The sequence below is a fragment of the Fragaria vesca genome, linkage group LG1, assembly GCF_000184155.1.
Source record: "Fragaria vesca subsp. vesca linkage group LG1, FraVesHawaii_1.0, whole genome shotgun sequence".
Classification (NCBI taxonomy): Eukaryota; Viridiplantae; Streptophyta; class Magnoliopsida; order Rosales; family Rosaceae; genus Fragaria; species Fragaria vesca.
This window is the reverse complement of record NC_020491.1, coordinates 6,239,145-6,250,118: the sequence shown is the minus strand read 5'-3', so window position 1 is coordinate 6,250,118 and position 10,974 is coordinate 6,239,145. Positions and strand designations below refer to the sequence as shown.

Here is a 10,974-nt window from a genome sequence, read left to right as displayed (position 1 = left end):
TCTCTCTCTCTCTCTCTCTCTCTCTCTCTCTCTCTCTCTCTCTCTCTCTCTCTCTCTCTCTCTCTCTCTCTCTCTCTCTCTAGTCTCCGGCCGCCTCTATTGCTCCTCCTGCGGCCACATCCAAGACCACGACAACTACGGCAGCGTCTCCGACACCACCGGCACCTTCATCCGCCTCGGCATCTCCGGCCAAGGCACCAACTACCACTACCGCGATACCAAGATCTACGAGGCCAACAAACTCATCGATGACGTCACTCTCCGTCTCAACCTCTCGCCCTTCCGCGCCGACGAGATCAAGGCCATGATCGGTAAGATCACCGAAGATGAGTTCAACCAAGGTAAATGGTTCAATGTTTTGATTGGTGCCTGTGCTTATGTGGTTACGAGGAGGGATAGCAAGTCCATGCCATCCTCCCGCCTCCTCTCACTCTCACGTCATGTATAGATCGAGTTCACCTCATTCTCCGGCGACTATTCGACGCCACCATCACAACAACGTTAGTTGACTGGGTTGCTTCATGGAGGCCATGAATGAGTCAAGGTGTTATATATAGTAGGTAAGTGTTGTACGGCTGGATATATCCATTTATATATATGTATATATGGGGCAGTGATTGTGGGAACTGGGAAGAGAATCAAAGTTTGAACTCAAGCAATTTTATATCATGTGAAGTGATGAAAACCTCACTCCTCATTGTATTACATCTTCTGTTTACTCCAATTTATGATATCTGAGGGAGGGAAGCAATGCCAGTGAGAGGTGGAGGAGCTTCGGCAAGAATGGGGGAATGGTAGTGGTTAAGCTATAGTTAATTTTTTTTTAACTAGAGGTAAGTAAATATTTTACTAGGGTTCAATAAATAGAAAATCTGATTATTGGGAGTCAGTAACTAAGTTATTAAGGGTCAGTAACCAAGTTATTAGACATCAGTAACTGATTATTAGGGGTCAGTAACTGAGTTACCGGTGAAGGAAATCCAGTGACCGGAGAAAATTTAAGTTACTGCGGGTTAGTAATTGATTATTGGGGGTTAGTAACCAAGTTTTTGGGGTCAATAACTGATTATTAGGGGTCAGTAACCGATTATTGGGGGCCAGTAACTGATTATTGGGGGTCAGTAACCAAGCTATTGGGGGTCAGTAACTGAGTTACTGGTGACTGGAATCCGGTGACCAGAGAAAAATTGAGTTACTGGGGGTCAGTAACCAAGTTATTAAAATCAATAACTGATTACTGGGGGTCAATAACTGATTATTAGGGGTTAGTAACTGATTATTGGGATCAGTAACCAAGTTATTGGGGGTCAGTAACTGATTATTGGGGGTCAGTAACTGAGTTACCGGTGACCGGAATCCAGCGACCGGAAAAATCCGGCAACCAAAGTCCGGCGACCGGAGTCCGGCTGTCGACGACCGGAGTCCGACGGCCGATGACCGGAGTCCGGTGAGGTTCCGGCCAAATATTTTCTCTTTTCCATTTTCTCTCTCTATGCATATTTAAGAGGTGAGGGTAAAATAGTCTTAAAATAATATGGTTTGCTAAGACTTTAGTAAAGATTTGTGCATTTGGGTATAAAAAATGTTACCTTATATTGAAATGGGCTAATGAAAAAGATTGTCATTAAAATGGGAAATAAGGGGTTTAAATTAGTACTAAATAGACATCTTCCCTATTCTTTATCATTATCATATTGGTACATTGTAATTCCCTATGTAAAATACTCCTATCAATAAACAAGATATTTATCTTTCACGATTCTCTATTCTCAAATCTCTCTCACTAAATCATAAATCTCGAATTAGATGATTAAAACAAAATGTTTTGACATGATCTAACGACGGTTATTAAATTTAGATTTTGTAAATCTCGTCGTTCTCATTCTGAAGATTTATAATGCGTTTGAATTAGGCGTTTTGGCCAAAATTTACTTCAAATTAGATTTACCGTAAAAATCTAACTTTTCACCCGAACAATCTAGAAAGTAACCCCATTATTCATGAATTACATGTCTAGTCGTTCTCTTCTATGTTTTTTAACTCTACAGAAAGAATGAAACACTTAGGGGACCATCCTTTTGTTGCGGCATGCTCCTCAAATTTACGGATTTGCTGGGGCCTCAGCCCCTACTTAGTTTCGCAAGCCTTCAAATCATTCTTCTATATTCCACGCCGCTTCCACACTTTTATTTTTTGTTTCCACTAAATTGAGCATGTTCTCCTTTTACATGAACGAGTATATATAGCTGTGTGCTCTACTTCACGAGTATATATATATGTAGGGTTTTGTGCTTCTACTCGAACTCACAACCTTCCGCTTACTGACTAGTATATATGACCACTGAGTTTCAGGCGATCACAAATATCATTACAGCTTGAATCTTGACATTAAAACGATAGATAAAAGGTGCACCTGTAAATGAGAGTGCATAACATAAACTTAAGATGAATCGATAGAGAGTCCACTAAATGTTTGTGTAATCCAAAGTGGGGGAAAACGTGCTCATCCCAAGAAATTTGAGGGCAAAGCTGCGTGATGGTTTCGTCTTCCATATTATTTTATTCAACCTTCACCAAATAGCAGCGCAATCCAAAATGGCAGAGGCAGCCCAGAACCGAGGTAAGCTTCCATCATACATGTCTGCATATTTAGAATCTGATTCAGGATCATTAACTTGTTACCAACTTTGTTAGAAACTTAATCGTTGCTTTGTGAATTGGACTGTTTTAGTGAGTCAGCCAGAGAAAATAGTTATAGCCAACAAACATGGTGAAAAGCTTGTGGGATTATTGCATGAAACCGGTTCTAAAGAGCTTGTGATCTTGTGCCATGGTGCTCGATCCCACAAGGTTGGTTGACGTGGTTCTTGTGATCATTGATGATAGTTGGACTTGGTATGTAGTTTTCTGGGAAAATTCATGTAACATCTGATAAATTGGTATATCAATTCATTCAGGGAGACAATATTATGACTAAACTTGCTCTTGCTTTGGAAAAGGAAGGAATTAGTGCTTTTCGTTTCGATTTTGCTGGAAATGGGTAAGTTTGTGGTACTAACAGGGTTTAAAGTTGTTGAATTTTACATGTTTTATGTGCAGAATTCAGTTTTGTGGTACCCCTCTTTTAATTTCTTAGTTGTAGGCGTGGCCCGGTCTTTACTGTGTTCTTATTTTGCTTGTGGTATTTTGGTTTTCAGAGAAAGTGAAGGTACCTTTCAGTTTGGTCACTACTGGAGAGAGGTTGATGATTTACGTGCTGTAATCCAACACTTCTCTAGGACAAACCATACAGTAAGCGCAATTATTGGCCACAGTAAAGGTGCGTTGGTTCTTGCAGACGATCAATATGTTAAGTTTCACTTTAATAACATAGAGGGAAAACAAGTTTAGTCTAACTGACATTCATGGAACTTGGTAATGTTTTAGCGTAGTGTGCACCATAAGTTAACTTTGTATCAACCAGATGTTAGCAGCATAGCTTTATTGGATAACTCTATTGAAAATATCATAGTGTTACTGACTTACTGCAGGAGGGGATGAAGTGCTTCTGTATGCTTCCAAGTATGGTGATGTTCGCACAGTTGTCAATGTTTCTGGGCGTTATGATCTGAATGGAGGCCTTGAGCTACGTTTGGGGAAAAACTTTATGGAAAGGATCAAGAAGCAAGAGTATTTGGATATCAAGGATAAGACAGGTACTAATACCAGGGGCAGAGAAGCAGCTCTTATGGCAATTTTCTGTGTTTAGTTTCATGAAATTGGCATGGTTGCTATGCTTGTAGGAAGTTTTGATTGTCGTGTGACGGAGGAAAGTTTGCTCGATCGCATGAATACTAATATGCATGAATCATGCCTTAAGATTGCCAAAGATTGCCGGTAAGCAAACTGTTAATAAGCTTCTTCTGTTTCCGTTGCCCTTTTTTTCAGATTTTTCTTATGCATGACCAAGGATACTGGTGATTATATATATGCAGGGTGTTGACAGTCCATGGATCTGAAGATGACGTGATCCCTGTTGGAGATGCACTGGAGTTTGCCAAGATAATACCTAACCACAAGTTACAAGTTATACAAGGAGCTGATCATTATTACAGCGATCACCAAGCCAAGTTAGCATCAAGTATTTTGGACTTCCTCAAGGCAGCTATCCAAGAGGGCAAGATTACTTCCAACTAGATACTGTAGGCCAAACAGTATATAAGTTTCACAAGGTTATGGCCTTGCATTGTTTGTGGAAAATGTGTTGATATCAGACAGTATGGAGTCGTTTTTTCCCTAATATTGTGCTTAATAACAGGCCAACAGGATCCTCTTGTTATCATGGGGTTTACCATACAATTTGATGATGACACATACCTCATGTGAAGCAATTGTAAGTTACATTCTGCATTTCTGCAGCATCAAACACCAAATATGATGAAAAACATGATTTAAATTGATTTCCTTTTCTCCATTGCCTATGAATTATATAGCATTGTGTTGTTACAGTGGATGTAAAAGAAACAGCACGAAGAGCCGTCTATATTAGGACAACTAATTTGCCTGATGACTGATGCTAGGCCAATTGGATTGATTCCTTATAAATATGATGTTTTGCTACAAAGCACAAAAGAGAAAGAAACATAATTGGCAGCATAAATTGGCTGACTACGGCTATTATTGATGACGTGATCTGGAACAAGTCGTATTCTATTTACAACAACCTAATATGCCTAGCAAATACAATGGAAACTGCAGTGCCAATATCTAGTTTTCTTCGGCAATATGAAGCTCTTTATCAGGACATCTACCATCTTCACCTATGAACCTATGAAGAATCAATAGCTGAATTACTAAAGTGGTTTTTAAAAGCTTAGCATGCATTCACTGCTCTACATAGTAGCTGATATACCTCATTGCTGGCCAGATAACTGCTCGAACATCTGCCACCATCTTGAGTTTACTAAATATCAAGAACCATACTTTTGTGCCAACTCGTGTGTTCCCTTCAGAAATATTTGTTCTTTGCAAACACCCGCAATGTCATCTCTGAATTAACAATCAGATGGCGGATTACTAAATTGGTTCAACAACCTCATGTTCGTCAGAGTTATCCTCATTGCCACTATCATATACTTCAAGATAGGCTTCTTCCCCTTCATCCTGGTTCAAGAAAAATCAGAAGCAAATTATTATATTAATCCCATCTTGAAACTGTTCCAATTGAAATTATCATGTTTGCAATGCAAAACACAAAACTTGAGAAGTAGAAATTCATAGAGGTAACAGAAAACTTTATTTTTTCCGATTTAATCCAAGACTAGAGTCGCATCCTTCATATGATTGTAAATTGTGAATGAGAATCAGTGCAGACCAGAAACAGCAATTATTGGTCCACCAAAAAAATAGTGCTTAATGGCAACCTAACGTGTCATTTTTACATAAGAGGCACAGTGTACTAACTCATAGTGGGATAGATGGTTCATGTACCTCTTCATTGTCACTAGAGAATAGAGAATCATCTAATGATGAATGCAAGGTTCTACCATCATCAACCATTCTCCCATTTTCCATTTCCTCCTGAAAACAGCAGGAAAAGACATATAAGTAACAAAACTACGCAACCACCTATTCCAATTTCCAAGAAGCAATCCATTTCTTACAAGTTCAGTTTTCAACAACTCAATTCTCTCCTGTAAATCTGAGAGATGATGCTTCAATCCCTGCCAAAGATAGTACATGTATTAGAATAACATAAAAGTGATTGCTTATAAAACACAATTATTTAGTTATAAGGTCACCTCGCGTCTCTGTAGTTCAATTGACCGAGCTAATGCTTGTCGTCTTGTCAATAAATTCCTAGGCCTTAATGGAAGAGGGCACTGATAGTTCTTCCCACGATATAAAATGATTGCATACCCTTTGGTAGTTTTATCTAGAGAGACAAGCAGCCCACCACTCTCTGCTTCCAAAGAGATCGCGATATGCTTGACTTGCTTAAAATTTTTTCCTCTCACTATTATCTTCACCAGCTCTCTATGCTTCCAGTGCAAGTGCATATTCTCTATCGTACCAGAGTAAACCTCTCGCCTCCCTGGAACAGAAATCACTCAGCATTTGACTCTCCCCTAAAAATTCATTATAATCTAAAGCACATCTGTAGAAGTAGTTCTTACCTAAAAGTAGGAAGGGTTTCATACTGAGACCAATCTTACGAAACAAGAATCTGTCCTCATCCGTTAGGATTTCCAAATCATCTGGCAGATCTGCTGGATCCAAATTTTCTTGCACTTTTGCTAAAGCCTTCTCAGCCTTTTTTAGCTTCCCTTTTGCCTAAAACCATCCAGGGTTAGAAACATGTCACAATTTGTAAACTTCTCAAAGAAAATGTCCCAGATTTTAAAAGTATAGACATTTAATATTTTGACTTACAAGAGCCAGTTTCTTCTCAAGGTATCTAACTAGAGATGCACGTTTTTCCAAATTTGAATCTCTTGTCATTTTATCGACATCTTCAATCGTCAGCTGTTTTATCCAGCGAGCAGTTGCTGCAATGGTCTCAGCAAGGGTTCCAGCAACCAATTGGCCATTAGAAGCTTCGGATCTTGACTCAATGTAGTCAGAGGTCATTTGTCGTGCTTTTTCCTCCTCATCTTGTTGGAGCTCTCTCATTTCTCTCCTCTCTTTCAGAACTCCAGTAACAACAGGTGGCAAGAAGTCATTACCCCTGTAAAAGACGATGAAATCTTTGTTTCTAGAGAGAAGTGTACCCCCTGTCAATCTCTGCACATGTTAAAGGCAACAGCCATTAGCAATGCAAGGATCAATAAATGAGTCAATATGTCAGGGTTGATGGGATTAGAACAGCTGCTATAACAGAACATAGGTCAACAGTCTCCAAATGTTGGAGAGAATCAGACATGCAGTACTACCTCAGATATGTGTTTGTGTATAAATAGTATATTCAAGAAGTCGAGAAGGTTTCACCTTGAGTTCTTCTGCCATTCTTTCATTACGTGTATTCTGTACTCCACGTTTGATGGCTATCTTTGCAATAGCACATTTCTCCCACAGCTTCACCATAGCCTTAGCCAGACCTTGTAGCTCTTTACTCCTTCCTGTGACAATTTATTATTACATGCAAAATACATAAAAGAAGAACAATTTGACTAATGAATTTAAAAACATATCATAAGGTATGACATACCTAAAGCAAAGTGTGGAGGTGCAGCTCTAGCAAGCCTACGGAATTTTGTCATATCCTTGTCTTTCAGACCAGGTCTTACCCCATAAGGGAGAAGTCTAAAGGGCGTTTGATATCCGGGAACCACGGCAGGAAGTAAGTCAGCATCCACAGGCAATGGCTCACGGCCTATCCAATCCTTAAATCGTGGACCCAACTCATCTAACAAATGGTTTAGATCACTCAACTCCATCAGTTCTTTCTTAGATAAGTCCTTCATATACTTTGGAGAATTTGGACTCAAAAGTTCTGTAGTACTAGCCACATCTTTTGCTCCTACATTATGTGTTCCATCCCTCCTGACAGTATCCTCTAAGTCTTGCAACATATGCGAACCAGTCTGCCTCTGTTTGGTATATGACTTGACACACTGAAGATTATATGATATTCCCCTGTATAACACTACTGAACTGCCCGATCTCCATATAACCAAGCCTCCAGTTTTACTCTGGCACAGAATAAAAGATAACCATAAATAAGTTACCAGGGCACTCAACTCTTGCAAACAACTTATCAACAATATACAACATAGCTGTTTTCAACATCGACATTATTGCATCTCCAATTCAAAAGAATATAGATATATTGCAAGTCAGCTGAGACTATCATAATCAGAATGATTCAATTGATTTAGATGAAAGAGTATAAGATATGTAACAATGTACCAACACCAACCTCTAAAATGCCATGAGTTCTTCTCATGTTAAGTGAGAGTGGCTCCTCAAACTTCAATTTGACCACTTCATCCACCTTCCACTTCTCATGTATAGCATCCACCAAACTCTGTGTGATACCAGCAGCTCCGACTTTAGTCCTCTCCAGCATTCTCAAAGAAACATTCCTTAGCCTCTTCAACTCATGATCGGGGAGGGATGTCTCAGCCGAAAGAGTGTTACTCCACTTCTTCCTTGTCTTACCACCTTCCTCATTAACCAATTCACCTTCTCTCTCCCAAGGCAACCGAGCAGAAGCTCGAGAATCACTACCAGAAGACACAAAAGTTACCACATTTTCGTCATTTTCACTATCCCCAGATACAGTTTCATCCACAGCAGCCCCAATTAACCTTTCTGAAACCACTGTCTCCTCCTTTACTGAAACACCAACTGAAATTCTATCAATGCGTCCCTCCAGTATGCCCTTTCTATGTTCAAAGCTTTTTGAAGTTATCATCTTCTCCACTTCATTTTCCTCTTTTGAAACCCCAACAAAAACTTCATCAATCTCTCTCTCCAATTTTCCATTCCTATCAAATTCCTGCTCAAATTTCTTCGAAACCATAGTCTTTCTCTCTTTGGAAAACCCAACTGAAACTTCATCAACATCCCTATCCAATTTACCATTACCATCAAATTCTTCCCTAAAGTTTTCAACTTTACTAAACTCTTTAGTAGCATCAATGTCACTATTTGCAACACTGGGTTTATAGATTTCATGTTCATAATCAACCTCAGGTTTAATGGAACCAACCTGGGTCTTAATGGGTTTGGTTCTATTAGCCCAAGGAGCATACTTTACAGGGTTTGGCATAGAAAAACTCATTTCTTGATCAACTGGTTTAAACACTCTAACCTCTGATTGCTGACTTTCCCCTTCTTCTTTTTCCTCTTCATCTTCTTCTTCATCTTCTGATTCCTCCTGATTTTGCCATGGAAATTTGTGTCTTGGGGAATCCACCTTCATGGACCATTTGTCCTGAATTTGCTGATAGAAGCTTGGCTTTGGCTTCCTCTTCTTTTTTGTGGGTTCAATATCAACTTTGATTTCAACAGTCTTACATGAAACTCTGAACCTGTGAGCTCTGCATGTTCTGTAAGAGGGGAGAAAGCACTGGGGAGCATTGAAGCTAAAAGAAGAGGAAGAAGTAGTAGTTGGGTTCATTGGAAGTTTTGAAAGATTGAAACTTTGATAGTTGATAAGGCCCCAAACACATAAAGTTTCCACCTTTTCTAGTGAATAAAAACCCAGAACATGAAACACGAGGGTGTACAGAATTTAGGAGTTTCAATCGGGAATTGGAAATGCAGGTGCGGCCACTCAGAAACCTTCAAAAACTAACAAGAATGGTTTGAAGGGATTGAACTTGGTTTCAGTTTCAAACAAAATGGTGTCTGCTTTTTTATCTTGAAGAGAAGAGAAACAGTAGAGAGTTGAAGAAGTGAAGAAAAGAGGCAGAAGTGATCAGGGGTTTGTGGGCTAGCTGAGGCCCAGTTTCACCTTAGTCTTATAACTTTAGAGGCCCAAATCCTAACCAATTTTCACATGCTCTTCACCCTTATCAGTTTCATTACAAGTACGTTGTATATATTTATGTTTTTGAGGTTTCGGCCTCAGTTACCATATGCAAAGGGTGTTACGTTACATTCTTGAAGTGGCCAAAAGGTTCGTGTATTGTGCAGTACGAATGTATGATGTATCTGAAATCCGATCGGCTATAGGTGAGTGAAATCCGATCCGTTCGGCTATAAGGTACCCCTCTCCTGGTGTGGTGGTGCCGAGAAGCTTCTCGATCGATTCAGGTCAGCACCCGCTCCAGTAGAGTTTATTGGTGAGTCAAACAACAGCTAATGCACTTGAGTTGATATATTTTTTGACTGGAAGACTTGATTATCTAATCTATGATGTTGTAAATCGAACTAAGTACTGTAAAACATACTTGTCCTACACTATCGAGTTGAACAAGTACTATCGAGTTGAACAAGGTCATGTTCAAGGTTCTAAAACTCGGTCAACTCGGCCGAGTACTCGGTACTCGGCTAGTCACCGTGGCGATTTTGGCCTACTCAGTGCCTCTAGTCGGCCAGCAGAAAATCGGCCGAGTACTCGGTCCAACTCGGTCAACTCGGTCCAACTCGGGTCCAAATCGGTCAGCCGAAAAAAGAAAGAAAAAAAAAGAGGCAAACGACGTCGTTTTGAAACCCTAATAACTCGATTTGTCTCTAGTCTCTCGCTCCAGAGGCTCAGTCGCTCATCTCTCGCTCCAGTCGCTCTCAGTCGCCCAGTCGCTCTCCCTCACCTCGCCGACTCGCCCTCCCCGCCCTCTTCTCTCGCCCAGTCCGCCTCCTCTCACCCAGTCCGCCTCCTCTCACAAGGATGGATTGTTGATGGTGATGATGATGATGTTGTTTCGGATCTTCCTAGTGAAAGGGTTGGAGAGGAATCGGGAGTGGATGGTGGCTTAGAGCCTAGGAGAGGTCCTAGAATCCAAGAAATTAGGGAACTTGATGAGGATGATTTTATATCCGATGATGAAGAGGAAATAGATGACTTGAGTTTTGATTTTGAGTCGAATTCGGAGGGAGTACAAGATGGATATGGAGAAGAAGAATTTGAGGCATAGTTACATATGCTTGGGATTGTTTGCAAGAATTGAATTTGGTTTGCTTTTATTACTTATGTTATTGTAATGGACTAATGGTTGTTTTTATTTTTTAGACATTATTATCTCTTAAATATTGTAATATTTTATGGACTATTTTTATTATTTTAGACATTATATATTAGATTATATGTTTTAAAAATAATAAAAAAATCCAGAAATTAGAATCCGAGTACTCCCCGAGTACTCGGCCGAGTGCTCCTCTACTCGCTACTCACCGGCCGGCCGACCGACTACCGAGTAGCGAGTTTTAGAACCTTGCACACAATACATTGGTGTTGAAGAAGTAGAAGATGACGTTCCGCAATGTCACCATATCTCTTGCACTTCGGCATTTGATCGTCTGCCCAAGTTCTCAAAGTACTACTACCGA

General features: G+C 40.0%; 2 protein-coding genes across 2 annotated transcripts; one reads left to right on the top strand and one right to left on the bottom strand.

Annotated features, from left to right (window-relative positions):
* Window positions 1-2,364: 2,364 nt before the first annotated feature.
* Window positions 2,365-4,439, top strand: LOC101300090. Its single transcript, XM_004287518.1, has 7 exons — window positions 2,365-2,620; window positions 2,732-2,850; window positions 2,958-3,040; window positions 3,198-3,319; window positions 3,531-3,695; window positions 3,783-3,876; window positions 3,975-4,439. The coding sequence occupies exons 1-7, from the start codon at window positions 2,596-2,598 to the stop codon at window positions 4,174-4,176; spliced, it is 810 nt and encodes a 269-aa protein (XP_004287566.1). The 5' UTR covers window positions 2,365-2,595; the 3' UTR covers window positions 4,177-4,439.
* Window positions 4,440-4,729: 290 nt separating this feature from the next.
* Window positions 4,730-9,103, bottom strand: LOC101302594 (chloroplastic group IIA intron splicing facilitator CRS1, chloroplastic-like). Its single transcript, XM_004288905.1, has 10 exons — window positions 7,898-9,103; window positions 7,503-7,670; window positions 7,187-7,445; window positions 6,967-7,097; window positions 6,412-6,762; window positions 6,156-6,312; window positions 5,781-6,073; window positions 5,643-5,702; window positions 5,470-5,559; window positions 4,730-5,142 (listed from the first exon to the last, which is right to left on the bottom strand). Exons 1-10 carry the CDS (start codon window positions 9,101-9,103, stop codon window positions 5,056-5,058), a joined length of 2,802 nt encoding a protein of 933 aa, XP_004288953.1. The 3' UTR covers window positions 4,730-5,055.
* Between the last annotated feature and the right edge of the window lie 1,871 nt (window positions 9,104-10,974).